The 16351-nt window shown below is 34.1% G+C and overlaps 1 protein-coding gene across 1 annotated transcript; it reads left to right on the top strand.

Annotated features, from left to right (window-relative positions):
* The first annotated feature begins 110 nt into the window (after positions 1-110).
* Positions 111-11018, top strand: LOC128186700 (uncharacterized). The gene is made up of 6 exons (XM_052856542.1): positions 111-570; positions 742-934; positions 2748-3067; positions 3176-3427; positions 3694-5617; positions 9689-11018. Exons 1-6 carry the CDS (start codon positions 111-113, stop codon positions 9735-9737), a joined length of 3198 nt encoding a protein of 1065 aa, XP_052712502.1. The 3' UTR covers positions 9738-11018.
* The last annotated feature ends 5333 nt before the right edge of the window (positions 11019-16351 follow it).

The raw sequence follows: 16351 nt of genomic DNA, 5'->3' as shown, positions 1-16351 counted from the left end.
ATAAACATCAATTCCAGGAAAGACACTACCGTGTGCAGTGAACCCATATGCATAGATGTTGCTTTTAAATGTTTGATATTGCAGACAGTAGTTTTTTTCTTCTTCCGAAAATGGCACTTGCTAATGTCTTCTCAGAAATAGAGAAATCATTGGACAGAACAGTCTCGAAAGAGGAATTCTTTCACGGCGTGTGGTCGAATGAAAAATCCCCAAAACTTACCGATACAAAGGAATTCAACAATTCATTTCCTAGTGAAAGTGATGAAAAAACCTCTTCTATGGACGACCTTATCTTTCATAACGAAGTTGGTAACTCCCTCGAAATTGAAACGCTTCCCATAGATTTGAACCATGAACGCGACAAGGACATGTCACAAACCGTCGATGACGTCAGCCCTGGTGTCCAAAGCGAGGATTTAGATTCAAGCTCTCACTCTGCTAGTGAAAATATCGACTATTTCGATAGCGAAGACGAGTTTTTTGAAACCTACAGGAACAAATTTGAAGAGTTCCAGTCAATGGTTGATTTTGGAGGGGATTTTTGCAAAACAGATAATAAAGACAGATATTGTAAATAACAATATATCAATTATTCCAATTATGCAAAGAAAAAGATATTAATCGTTTATTGCGATACAAAACAAAACCTTATGGATATGAAAAGAGGTTAAATTCGCGGACGGCTCAGTAATTTTCACAAAGTTGGAAAAATGAATTCTTTTTTAGCAAATATATTTGTAGGTCAAGGGGTATCCCAGTACTATAACATGCCCGTGTTCATGAAATCTCTTCAGAAGTTTGCAGACGACAACAATTTCAAGATCCATGACGTTGTGGCAGACGGAAACTGTCTCTTTAGAGCCATTGCCGATCAACTCGTCATTAATGGTATTTTTGGCAATTCCCCCATTTCGCTACGGGAAAACACCATAAAGTGAGTAGCAGTGTTTGTTCTCAAATTACATGAACTTACAAATTTTGTAGAAGCATATCAAAGTTGATGTACAACGTTACCAAACCATATAAATCTCAACAGACATACAATTTAAAATAAGATTTTAAATGTGTATAATTATGCACGAATATTGAATTTTCCAATGCACAGATCGGGCAAGTTACTAAATTGAAAGCGGAATGGAACGGTAAATGGCAAATCTGTTGTCAAGTTGTTTACTACTAGATAATATCAAGCGCGGGAATAAGTATTATAACTTTACACGTTAATATGTTGAACTGTAATTTTTTGGTTATTTTTGTATATATTCTGTCCGAACCTTTTTTTATTGCTTTCTTAGCCTATTCTTTAAAATTGAAATAACACTGCATGGCTGGATATTTAGAGGAGCGGGCAGGGATAAAAATCTAAACTGTTATGGATATTGCACACATGTACGTAGCCTTAACTCTTTTTGTTGCAGCTGATCGAAAAAAAAACTTTTTTTAATTTCATTTCAAACGAGTGAGTATTTTGTGCGCAATATCTGTAAATTTTGTTTTTCAGTTCAATTTTTACTATAATTTGTATCACAATAACAATAAAGACGAAGAACACAATATGTACATTGTTTACAAATTAATGTATCTATACTACTATATTAGAATAATAGAATTTTTTGGGCTTTAATACCGAGAAATCGGAAGTCACTACTGTTTTTTGTTTTATATATTCTTAACATCATTGATACTTGGAGATTACCAATTTGTAAATTATTTTATCTCAATCAGACTTCGCGAATTAGTTATCAAATAAAATTCCTTTAAAAAATTCGGAAATCGTCTGAATTTTTCGGATTTTACAATCTTGCGCATGCGCATTACATTCACGCTAAATCACGGGATGGTCTTTAGTTGTTGTTTCCACAATATCACATTTGCATGGGTAAACTCTAAAACGATAACACAAATACGTGTAAATTTTCATTAAAAATTTGCTATATATTCTGTTCATGAAAGAAAATACAGGAGATAGCTCTAACTCAGTGCATTTAATATGAAAAATCCCGAGAGTTCTGAATGTCTACACGGTGTGCAAATTTGATGTATCTATATCGTAAATGCCGGACATAATATGCAATGTCAACCCGTGTACGCAAAAAGTCTAGTAAGGTTTAATTCCAATAAATCGTGGTTTAAAAATGTATGGAATTAACAAACAACCAAAGTTGTCAGATCCGAAATATCTGTTCAATTGTTAACTCGCCCTTCACAAAGTTTCCGCCATGATGCTAATAAGTCAATCAGCGATCCTGGGAGGGCGTTCAGGAAAGTTCTTTCCATCAAAACTAAAATCGCAACCAATTGTTCCATTTCATTTTTTTATTTACCAAACATGTCTAAACCAAGGTATCTGCCCGTGATGCATGATGAACTTGTTCTACACTTTTTGCCATGACGTTCTAAATTAGTCAACCAACTTTCTTGGTTATCCCGTCCTCGAAAGTTCTACCCATTTTTCTCACCAGAGGTCGATCGTGCTTTGCAATCGTTCTATCCACACAACTAAAATCGTGCATTAAAGAAATAAATTGCCTTATTTTATTTATTCAACACATTAGCCAACTCTTAACTTCTATGTATACGCCAAGTAACTTCCCAGTAAAGATATTCACTACACGTAATCATTTAAATATTATTTTAATGCAAGTTTACATTTTGATACATCCGGTTTTTGTTTTAAAGTTATAAACTTGATATTATGTTTTCCATTTCCGTTCCGCAGTTTAGTAATACCTCTTATTATTACACAGATATCTTCGTCAACACCCAAACCAGGAAGACGGGTCACATATCGAATCCTTTCTTTTCAGCGAGAGTTGGGAACAGTATTTGATGAGAATGGAGAACCCGGCTGAATGGTGCGATCACATCGTTCTTAAGGCCGCAGTGGACGCTCTTGCTCTCAGAACTATCGTTTTTAATGTCTATGGAAATGACGTACGGCGAACCGAAATCTCACTTGCCAATTGTCAGAACTCCAGTAATATGATGACAATATACCTTGGACACCTGGGAGAATTCCATTACCTGAGCCTTAGACCAAAAACCTGGGATAGACTGTGGCAAACTAGTTATGATCTAATTCTTTTGTACTTATTTTTAAATTTTCATTTCCTAATGAGTTTGCAATTGTTTCAATTTACTTTACCAAATGAACATCTTATTTTAACACTTGTAGAAGCTTTGCTTTTCCGATACATGGTTTGCTCTGAAGACATGGATTTAGATTTGAGATCAGAATTATTGAGGAACAATATTGATCGTTTTGGATTGGCTAAATTTGTTGAGCATAACAGTAGCATGCTTGGAATTGAATCAAATTACAAAACACCTTCAAAAGATCACGGGCATGCCTTTGGAATTATCAAAAATGGGTATGAAATATGTCCGAAATACGCCTTATCCTTCCTTGAACCAGAAGAATGTGAAGGTATTTCAATAAATTACATGTACTGGTAAATTCAGTAGATCAACATTATTAATACATGTATATAAAAGTTTCAATTGCAATTAAATGGTCAGCAATATTTGAAAAAAATTGAGGCAGCTCATTGCCTGAACTGTTGCAAATATATTTACGAAGAAACATATTTTCGAATTTCTTTGAAGCGATGTTTAATTTCTGCATTGTGATGTTATATTTGACTTTGGGTAAAACAAACGCTTTCAAAAGCAAAATATATTTATTTTCTTTAGATTCACGCCAACGTATGATAGAGGATCCCTTTCATATAGACAAAAGAACTGGTATACCACTGCTTTGTCTGTCTTTTCTAACCATTCATCTGATTCCTAGACATTTTGTTCTCACCTATTCATATGCCTTCAGAGACACTGAGCTAGATGGAACAGTATTCCGATATATAGGGACCAACTCATCTGGATCAGATGTATATTTAAAAGATATTATGCCTAAGTTTTTTTCACAAATGCAAAATGAAAGAGATGAGGAATATGGTGCAACAGTTGTAGCACTGACTTCGGACGTCTCTCAGTCCTCTGTAATACAAGACACGGAAATGACTTATCCGGGATATCTCCGGTTAAAAGTCCCTCCGTCTAGCACTGATTTTCTTTCAACGGATCTTCATCGTTATGAAGGTTATACCTTTTTAAAGAAGATGGGTGTGCCCAATCAACTGACAATACCACGACATACAAAGAAATGCTTGATTGGTTTTAAATGCAAGGAATTTCCACCTATCGCAGAAGAATGGAAATACCGTTGGCGAATTCATCAATGGCCTTCAAATGCAGTCGTAAAAATGGTTCAAAACTCTGGATGTACTATTATCCCAAAACATCATTCATCCAGCTCTCAGCCTGATATTGAATGGAAATATGACTTCTCAGTATCAGAGGCGATTCTATTTCATAATACTTTTACGACACTACAAATTCATGCATTTGATGTCATCAAGATTTTACTAGATCACTGCACTGCTAGCCTAAACCGAAGGCTTAAGAACAAACACATCAGGGCTGCTTTTTTTAATTCGTGCGAGCTTATCCCGATTGGAATGTGGAGCACAAATATAGGGGGTTGTATTTTGTACGTGGTCTCCTACTTGACAACGTGTCTTCAAAAAAAGAATTTGCCCAATTATTTTATTCCAAAGCGGAATATGCTGTTTGATTTTAGTAATGAAGACATCCATGCAATTTTTGTTCAAGTGGAAGTTCTGAGGCTATTTCCTCATCAAGTGATGGTGCACATTGCCGAGATGAAAGGTTTCAAGTACGCAGCAAACTTGACAACATCTATTTTACAGGACTGCAAACGCTTTGCTTCAACTTCAGATCTAGTGTCAGCTTATCAAGATACTTTGATGCCAGGAACCATTAAGACTGTTAAGTTTTTGACCAGACGGGGTTTTTACGAACAAGGTGCGATACTTCTCTGTTTCATGTTTGATTGTCAACACATGTACGGAGATACTCTGTCTAACACAAGTTTTCCATGCTTTTCTGCAGCAGAGTTCTACTGCAATGCTCTAGGCAATCTAAATCATGAAATATCTCGAGTCATGGTAGCAATGCATTACGAAACAATCTTTGGTGAGCGAATTGTGGATTTATTGTGTAACAAAGAGAATATATATTTAAAAGATATTTTACCATTGGAAAACGACCCAAACATTGCTTGGCTTCGGGTACCAGAAGACAAAATTGGAAGCTATGAGCTACTTGCTGAATTCTTGTATGAATTTGGTAAAACATCATTGAAAAGGTTAAATCGTAAATTAGCTGAATCGGCAACCGCAGAGGCAATCCACTGTTTAGAACGAGCTATTAAAGAAAAACCAGAGCTAGATGTTCTTGAAATAGAAGATGAGATGTTAAAAATGGAAATTCATTCTCAAAGAGCAGACATCTTAAGACAGCTGAAAGATAAATTAAAGGATTGCTACATTCAGATGTACTTCATTTCAAACATTTATCGTTCTTATGATCCTCTTCAGAATTATATGCACGCGATAGAGGAACTTTGTAAGGATTTGCCTGAAGTGAGTGGTATTGTCAGCGAGATGTATGCCTTCTTGAGAATTCCAAACAAACGGAAAGAGTTTGCAGATCTTTACGAAATGTTCATTGGCACAGGTATCAATGCTTTGGATTAGTTGATTTATTGCATGAACTTGTTTAAATTTGTATGTATCAGTGAGAAAAGTTAAGTCAATATCAAAGGGCATATACCCAAGGCACCTGCCTTAATACATTTTTTCTCATAATAAAAAAGTTTATACCCTCTACGCGGCTTTTAAAGTAATAGTGTAGCGTGTTCGAACTCGCTGTTCAAACAGGCACTGCCATTTTTGGCACGGAATATACATGTGTGTACAGCAAAGCGAATTCAAACAGTGATGAACCGCGACAAGACTTTTAAACAAACATTTGATAATTCGAAATCTATTGCCGCGCGCGCACCTGTTTTACTCAAGGAATAAGGAATCATTCTTCGAGTTTATAGGGTGATAATTTTGGTCTGGGCGTGGCCAAATCCAATAAAGCCCGAAAGGCTTTAATGTAGATTTGACCACGCTCCGACCGAAATTATCACCTCATAATATTCAAAGAATGATTCCTTATTACTTATATTAATATTATTTCTTATTTGTACAATTTTAAACAACATTATTTTAAAACCACTATTTTTATGTAGCACATGCTATGTATTATTACGCAGCGCAGTCAATACCGTTTTTCGGTTATGCTATAAGACACGCCCATTTCGTGTCACTCATGTTTTATTAAGTTATTCGGTTTTAGGGTTCAAAATTAATTCGTAACGTCATCACAGACAAAGACAGTTGAAAATGTAAAAATAAAGTTTTAATGTGTTCCTTGTAAAAAGATTCCGTGTTACAATACCCTCAAAACCCATCAACTTTCAAACAATGTACGTTATTATCAAGCATTAGCCCGTCATTAACAGCTGATTCACCGATGAGAGCTAGTGAACAAAAAAAAAGAGATCTGATTGCAAAACACATATAATTATATAGATACCGGTGAATTTTAATTCTATAAGGATTGCTATTTCTCACAGGTTAACCGGTTACTCTATCAGAACAACGGTAGTCGGTTAAAAAGATATAGAAATAGTGCCTGTTTTGGATGGTAACAGTTGAAATTGACACCCCCTCGAAAACCATTGACAACCGACGCGAAACGGAGGTTGACAATTGATGGTTTTTGAGGAGTGTCAATTTCAACTGGTACCCTTCTAAACAGGCACTATTTATTTTATTATGCTGAATGTCTTAATTTTGAAAAAGACTTTACTCTTTTTTTTAATCGCATATTGCTCAAGCTGAGGGTAATAGAAGGGATCGAAATTACTAATGGATGCAAATTATAATTATCGTTTATTTAATCATTGATGAATGATAAAATGAATGTTGAGCACCGTTACAATCATTATATGTTGTACCTTCTTACTTTCAGTGTGTTTATTTGACTTTTCGTTTAACACTTTAACACGACATTAAGGAGGTTGGATGGTCAACAAATTAGCCATCAGATCTTCCTTAAAATATTCGATATGATGTCTTTAGCTATAATCTATTATTTAGTAAAGAAAAATTTCATGTATTCTACATTTTAAATTTGGGTATTTTTTTATATTCCTACATAGAGCTCTTCTTTTATAGGAGATCAATATAGTCTAAAAATGTCCATGACCATCGAGCCCACTAATTTATTATATTAGCAAATGTAAATTTTGTTGTGGCAATAATGACAATATTAGACTTTGTGTGTTTTGATACGCGTGTAACCGGTTAATCATTTCAGTAGTTCTTACTGTAACGTTAACGAAACTTTATATTAGTCAAAATCTTATGTCGTTCGGTTAATCGAGCATAATTGCTATTTGGTTTTGTTATACTTTCATGTTAAATACTGAAATCTGATTGGTTAAGACGCAGTTAATAATATTTTCTATTACCCTCAGCGTTAGCAACGCACTTAGCAACGGGTAACATTAAAAATGTTACATGCGCGAAAATTATGCGCGTACGGTTCGCTGTAGAATTCACGTTATTCCTATATAAAAGCAGTAACATTTTCTTAAATTAAGACATTCAGTATAATAAAATAAATAGTGCCTGTTTGGGAGGATAACAGTTGAAATTGACACCCCTCGAAAACCATTGTCAACCTCCGCTTCGCGTCGGTTGACAATGGTTTTCTCGGGGTGTCAATTTCAACTGTTACCCTCCCAAACAGGCACTATTTATATAATATCATACTACTATATTAAAATAATAGACTCGAATTTTTGGGCTTTAATACCGAGAAATCGGAAGAGTGCTGTCTTTTGTGTTTCATGTATTTTTAACATCATTGGTACTTGGTGATTACCAATTTGTTTTTATTTTTTCTCAATCAGGCTTCGCTAATTATTAATCAACGTAAATTCCTTTAAAAAAAATCCGGAATTCGTCTGAATTTTTCGGATTTTACAATCTTGCGCATGCTCATTACATTCACACTAAATCACGGGATGCTCTTTAGTTTATGTTTACACATTATCACAATTGCAAGGATAATCTCAAAAGCGATAATACTAATACGTGTAAATTTTCATTAAAAATTTGCTATATTTTCTGTTCATGAAAGAAAATACGGGAGATAACTCTAACTCAGTGCGTTTAATATGAACTATTCCGAGAGTTCTGAATGTCAACATGGTGTGCAAATTTGATTCAGGCACGTAGCATCGTTTTTGAAAGTGGGGGGGGGCCAGACCCATCCAAAAAATCTTGACAAGCAAAAAAAAAAGAAAAAAAAAAGGAAATTTAAAGTTTTCCAGAAATCTTCAAAATCCTAATCCGTGGGGGGGGGGGGGGGGGGGGGGGGGGGGGGGGGGAGTAACAGTAACTTCAATTTGACTACTCATTTCCTTATTTTCATATCAATTTTTTACTAACTTCCAAAAAGTGGGGGGGCCAACTCCATTATGATTCATTTTTTTATGTTAATTTTAAAAAATTTGTTGCTGCGAGAAAAAGTGGGGGGGCCAGGCCCCCCCTGGCCCCCCCTGATGCTACGTGCCTGTGTATCTAATTCGTAAATGCCCGACAAAATATGCAATGTCAACCCGTGCACGCACGGGTCAAAGTCTAGTACATGTATATAATATTAACCAGAACATTTGTAGTATTTTGGAGCTCAGTACTAATCTTATGTGAAAACTAACTGTGGTTGATACGCCATATTAATTCGATCTTTTTGTCGTTATGTTGCCAAAACACAACATTCTAATGTTGAAAAGGACTTGCATGTTTGTACAGGAACGCAATAAAACAAACGCAGGCAGTGGATATGAATAAAACCAAAACATCAGTTTAGTATATTAACGAGGTATATATTTGAGGTATTATAACCGCCGGTTTTGTACCGTATAGGGTGTTTTCCGTACCGGGCGATTACTAGGGAATTAGCTCAACACTCGCTGTATTTTCCACATTTATTCCAGTTAATAACACAATTATATAAACAGTTACTCTCCACTCCGTACACATTAAAAAGGGGAAACTCGCTTTTAAATAATTCTAACTTAATGTTAACCTACATATGACAGTGAGGGAAAACGTAACGGATTAGACGGATGACTTGTACCTTGACTCTTAACCTCCAACTATCGAACTCTGACTCTCTACTCTCTTCAACTAACTTAGAATCATCTGTAAAACATATAATAATATTTTACTGGCGAGATCCTCTAAATAATTGACATGTATAAATCATCCAATCAGAGAATATTTCTTTATCCCTAAACTGACCATCTCCCAGGTAAACGCCCATTTATTCACCTGCGTTAATCCGCTAATTGTTATGTAATTGCATTAACTCTATTAGTGTCAAACAGTTCTCGGCCTTATTTTTGTCTGATATTTTTTCATACAGAACTGTTTTCGGCAGATACCCATTTTATACTACGCGAGTCTTCAGAAAAGGTTACGTGTACATTTGAAGAATTGGATTGATCCGCGTTTGATTCGTAGCCAAGACTATCCAAGAGTGATCATACAAGCATTATGAGTAAATTAAAAAAAAGTAATTTACCGCGATAAAAAGTGTTGCATTTCATTGGCAATTGTCAACGGTGACTCTAGAAATAATATAGTAAATTATGTAGCTTACAGTAAAATAAGAGTACATTGTTTATATTCTCCTTCACAAGTACAAGACCCTTAGGATTGGCAAAAACTCCATCTTACAGACACTGGTGAAAAATTCAAATGTGTTGAGTCCATCATAGTAGTGTATTTCAGATCTAGAGATCTTATGGGGCCACCCGTTACTACTACTACTACGCCCCCATCGTCCAACCTGTGCGTCATGTGTGCGTCATGTGTTAAATTCTTACTTGTTCTTGCAAAACAATTGACTATATAGCTGCAATCGTTTCATTATTGGTGAAGATTTTGGAGATTGTTCTATATGTTCTTGAGAACAAATATCCATTAATAAACTTAATAAAAAGTGAACAATAAAACATAAACTAGACCACTATTGCATGTCGTAATACCTTTGCAATGGAAATGTCACCCACTGCATAAGAACAAACAATTGCATGTTTCATATCATCATACCATATAAGCAAGTTTCGCCTCCTCGTTGTTGGATTGCGAATAGTAAATTTTGAGTTAACTGAGTGAATCCAGGCACCTGAAGTGAACAAATATATTTCTTTTAGTTTTTATTGAAAGATACATAAGTCCCTGTACTGTAATAATAACTTATTTATTAACTAACGTTATTCATTAATTTTTACAATACAGGGAATTATTTTTGCAAAAAAAAAATATGCTAACGCCAGCTGCCTGTGTGAGAGAATGGATTTTTATATTGGGTGTGAATTTTATAGAGTTGAATCATTGAACCTTTGTTTCTAATGTGGTTTATGCTTGCAAATTGTAAACTTGCAGCCAATTAATGATTTCGCGGCACTGTTAAGGCTTACTATGAAAATATCAGCGGATTTGAACATTTATAAAACGATGCATCTATTATTACAAAATATTTATGTAAAATTATTTTATCATGATACAAATGTGTGATTAAATGAAACAGTATACTAAATGCTACTTTGTATGACACTTAGTGTGGTCCTCTGAATTAATAGTCACGTGACATGTGTTGATAATTCTCCCGAATGAACGTCAAAAACAAATTTCAATATTACAAGGGCATACTCTTATTTGAATTAAAAATTTGCATGATAATTAAATTCTATTTTTCGGGTAGATTCTGAAAAGTGCTGCTGCTTTGTATAGAGTTCATCTTTTATTAGAATAAATATCAAAGAAATGAGCTCCGGCTAGAATTTATATGACCTTTGCTTAATATTTTACGTATTTATAAATTCATTCTATAGATTTCATCAAAGCAGCAGCACTTTTCAATAAATTAAGCATTCTCTAAATTATATCCAAAAGATCGTAATGATCTGTTGTTAGTGTATGCCCTTGTAAAAAGCGGATTTAGATTGGTTTCCTGGTGTCAAACACATCGAAGTTGTACATGAAACACTCTAGAAAAGAAATAATGTAGTTTAATATTGTCGTACCCATAACAATCGGAAATTACTTCATTTATTAGCATTTTTGATGTACTGGGCAAAAGTTTTGACAGCCCACGATTGTAAACTCAATATAATGTAATCTATTGTTATTTTTATAGATGTTACAAAAATGGATCTTTTATACATCCATGGATAAAATGTGTGCATGATATACTCAACTCGTGCGGTTGTCTTAAATATGGGAAAATCAAACAATATGTAGTTATAATTAACTGGCTTAAGTCAACAGTTAAAGAAATATTACAAAATCAATTTGTACAAGATTGGAGAAGTATAGTAGACAACTCACCAAAATGTATTAATTATAGAATTTTTAAAACAAATCTCAACTTAGAAAAGTACTTGTTGGTTTTACCCACAGATCTACGGACTCTAATAGTTTTAGGGATGAATTCCATTGTATTTTAGAATGTACACATTTTGTAAACGATAGAAAAATGTTTTTGTCCAAGAGATATTATGAAAACCCAAATATTATAAAATTTAACGAGCTCATGAATACTTTTAATGTAAAAAACCTAAAAAACTTGTCAATATTTATTAAGAAAATCTTCAAAGTCTGTTCTTCCAGAAACAAACTTTAACAACCTATTGTATTGTTAACTTAACCTTTTTTCATCATTATTACTCTTACTGTATATGTGATCCTTGACTGTGTTTGTGTACATTTGTATATAATGATTTTGAACCTCAAATGCCAGTGAACTGGTCTTGAGTGAATAAAGAATTGAATTGAATTGACGACTGGTTGTTTTGTATGATGCCATAATTAACATTTCCCATACTTTCTGGTCGGCGCGACCACAAAGTAAACCTTAACAGTGCTGCGTTTAAACAAGATAGAGTAATTATATCACATCACGAGAGAGAGAGAGAGAGAGAGAGAGAGAGAGAGAGAGAGAGAGCTTTGAATATCGTAATTGGAGCATTTTTATATTGCAGTTAGAGTTTAATATAAATCGTATATTGGTCTATTGAATAATGATACTTGCAATCAGAGACATAAACTAGAGCAGAGCTCGTGGCAAAGCCACGAGTAGGTCTTCCGTTGTTGCTGCGAGTTAAAAATATATGTGATGTGGTGTCAAACGATTATAATTACTAAACTTTCAGTTCTGTTTTTGTTATAAAAACGTGTTGTGATTGAAAGCCTGCATATACAACGTGTATTGAAAAAGAAAATAAGAAAATGTTTTAGGAAAACTATTTGTCGCACACAGTTTATGTAATCGTAACAAACATAATTAAAAAATGAGATATTTATTGGCGAATTAAATTTTCAGAGGGTAGCAAGCATTGTTGTAAACAGTATGTACTCATGGGTCATGTCAGGAATTGTGGTTTTTTTTTAAAAACCGAACCCGTTTACAAAACACGTAACCTTTTCTCTAAGATAACTTCTTTATCTAAATATTTCTAAATTTTTGAAAACAGTGAACAATTTAGAATTGTTGCGTGCTGACAAAATTTACAGACCCTGAAACTTACTACTACACCAAAAAAGCGTGCGACTTACGTGCAAGAAACGTTTCGCGTTAACCGTTTAGGTTTCGTGTGAATCGTGAAGCGTTTCGTGTAAACCGTTTAGCGTTTCGGACAAAGCGTGCAGAGTTTCGGACAAAGCGTGTGAATCGCTTCGAGCAAAGCGTGCGAGAACCATGTGAAACGTTAATCAGATTTTATTCGGAACTCTCTGACAATTTGTTTCATAATGGCGCCCGTGTTTTACATTACATGTACCTTAAACTGTTTGTAATTGGCAAAGAACTTTTGTAGGTATTTTCATGAAATAAAATCTAGAGGAAATTATATACTTATCTTTTTACAACGAATATTTGCCAGAATCGAATAATTTTTAGAAAAATTACTAGTGGAAGACGAAGTTGAGGTTTTAAAAAATCATAGCTAGGTAATTATAAAACAGAAATAAATATTCTATCATTGCGTGAAGTTGTTTGCCATTTGCACGATTATTTACCGAATTGTTTACAAATTAAAAATGTGACCCAGATATGAGCTGCCGGAAGTTCAAAGCAGAAAAAACGAAAATGTGAAAACAATTAAGCCTTACTATGAAAATAAGTTTGTTATTGATCCCTATTTAGTGGATAATAAGTAAATATAATTCATTTAAAAAGATAATGCATCATATCAAATAATAATGGAGCTTTGAATGAAATTACGACTTCAAATAGAACCACGTGTAGTTTTCCTAGTTTCGGTTCATTGCGACAGAAGTATTATTTGGCTTCATATATTGATAGATATACGGGAAAAACAAAGGGAAATGGCATCTACTTATCATCAATTACTATTATAAAGTGTTTTTATGATAATTCAATATTATAAAGTAACGTAAATGAAAACTGTTCAAGTCCAGATTTAATTTGACGGGAAAACGGTATGATAAAAATAACGATCATATTATTTGTTTAAAGGACATATTCCCATTATTGTTTTTCCTTCTTCATTTATTCTCTATTAAAATGTACCTCTAGTATATTTTTGAAATTAATTCGCCTCAAAATATTCGGTCAGAAGTGATAAAGGGCGCTTAATTCGATACTGGGAAACGAATTCGAAACTAGGAAAATGGAGGGGGTGTTGAAATTACTTCCTTTATATTTTTGGAAGTTTGATACTACAGTTTAGAAGGACAAAGAAACGCGATTTAAACATAAAAAAATAATTATTTGGGATTCCGATAATAATAGTTGCATGCACGAAGAAACCGCATACTGATTCGTTACCGGTAAATGACTGTATAATATTAAAATTCGCTATACATAAAAAATATTAAATACAATTAGCAAAACATGATTTCTGTTGGAACAAGCCTTAATCAACTTTAACTTACACGAGCATGTTTTGATAAGCATGTATTTTTTTTTTTTACATCGATAACTCTTACTTAGACCATTCGGCTTTGTACAAGCGGCACACATAAACACATAACCTCGGACATCGGGTGAGACCTGCACCTGGCTGAACCTGTCAATCCAACTCTGTGTATTTGTTTTCATTGGATGGTCAAGCGTCTCTTTTTTTGTCAATAGCCAATGGAAAAATGAATGACTTCAAGGTAGTCGGAATCAGTATTTGATGAAGCACACAATTAAATGATAGAAAATTTATTAATTATTTGAACAAAATTAAATGTCAACATAGAAAGAAAACATACTGATCATTTCTATGAATTGCGGTAAGTAAGTTCTTTGGAATCCCGATTATAGATATTTTTACAAGTAATTATTATAATTATTTAAACCACTGTTAACGGAAAACAAGAGGTCTTAGAAGTAATTAATTCACAGGGATTTGCCTACAATGTACACAGTCATGCAATTAATTATTATGGGAATCTATACGTATGGTACTTAATTCAAATAGATCATGATAATCTATACAATGTACGCCGTTATACATGTACATGTAAGGGTCGCACGTGGCGATTGAATTAACACAGACTGACCGAATAAACAAACGGGTGGGAAAGTGAAACAAAATGTTACACATAAGGCGAAGCCACCAAAAATGATTTTCGACAGATCTTGATATCGTTTCGCCAAAATAAAAAAATACAGCGCGAGCTCCGGTCAGCGGGGCGGGAGGAGGGGGGGGGGGGCAGCAATGAGTTCGCTTCCACAATAAAACGAACATGTAAAAAAAACTACAGAAGTGATTAATATGTGACCGATAGCACTAATCTAAAGTTGTTTAAAACTCATGTGAATATTCTTTTAAATAATCATCGAATGCCTCAACTCAGGACATTCTTTTATCGTGCTAGCACCTACCGCAAACATGTAACATGGAACTTTGATTATAATTTGATTTGATTTTTAAACTACCTTGTACGCTATCGTATACATCAATGCTTAATCAACTGTACACGTAAAATAAATTTATCGTTTCAACAGTTGAAAACATAATAAAATATAGTTGTGTCCGTGCAAAATATGAAACATGAACGCGTGATAAGGTACATGTAGAAGATCACGAACCGACCGCGGATCACTTGTCCACTCGCGCCGGATCTCCTCAGCCATGTGCGATGGATGATCATCATTTAAATGTTTAATATTTAGGGTTTGTTGTTGTTGATTTAAAGCATTATTTGTACAGTTTATAAAATATTTTACATAAACAAACCAACCATTAATTTATGTCTGACGATGTTTCCGATTTGGAGTAATATCGTTCATTAATATTCATTTACACTCAAATTTAATTAAAAAAATACAAAATGGACAAACTTTGATAACATAAAATTAAAACAGTTCTTGTATTTACGGCTATATTAACTCAAACACGTTCATATGCATGGAAGTGTGAGTCTCGGTGTGCGAATCTTGTGTATTAAATAACCGCTATGTAGTGCAGCCGTGGCCGAGATCCTCGGCCGTGGGCGAACGATAGATTACGTAAAGGTACAACGCACAGACCCGCACAGCTCAGAACCCAGGAAGCTTTGAAAAGATTGCAGTATAATGACCATACTCTATCAAATAGAAGTTATTTATTTTAAACTTAAAACCCACAATTGATCTATGTCTATTATTGCTTTAGATTGAAAATGACATTCCTTTATTAATTAACTGAACGATTTCTTAATTGACACCCAATCGTTTAATCCATAAAAAAATATGTATAATTAAAACGAAAACAATTCTTGAGTTTGCGAATAAATAAAGTCATATATGAGAGACGCAACTCTCGTGTATTAGATAACCGCTGATCGCTAGGTAGTCCAGCCGCGACCATGGTGACCGATTTTCTCGGCCGCGGGCGAGGGAGAGTTTACGTAATGGTACACACACACAGCTCTGATTCAAGGTAGATTTTAAATGCATGGAGTTAATAACTAAAATGTAATGCATAGCTTTTTTTTAATTCCATATTTTGTGGTTTACTAGAAAAGAAAAACAATGATTTGTTTTCCAAATCCCGTTTTTTAAGGATTGTGCATTATAAGAACTTAACAACAATGACTTAAACTCCTAAAATAAAGCACGTATTCTAAAAAAAAAAATTCTTATGAATTAATGCCGTTTGTATAAACCAGCATACATTTTTTGCGGTAACTTTATGCCAGTTGTACGCGCAAAGACTTTCGATAACTTGTCAAATGAAAACAGGTACATGTTAACATGTAAAGCTTTTTACACTCATACTACACAAATCTCATACAAAATAACATTGTAACGACCTTTATGAGATCCCAACAAACAACTTTTCCAGCGACAGCCATATCAAAAT

Source organism: Crassostrea angulata, chromosome 6, assembly GCF_025612915.1.
Source record: "Crassostrea angulata isolate pt1a10 chromosome 6, ASM2561291v2, whole genome shotgun sequence".
NCBI classification, from domain to species: Eukaryota; Metazoa; Mollusca; class Bivalvia; order Ostreida; family Ostreidae; genus Magallana; species Magallana angulata.
This window is presented reverse-complemented; position numbering and strand designations above follow the sequence as displayed.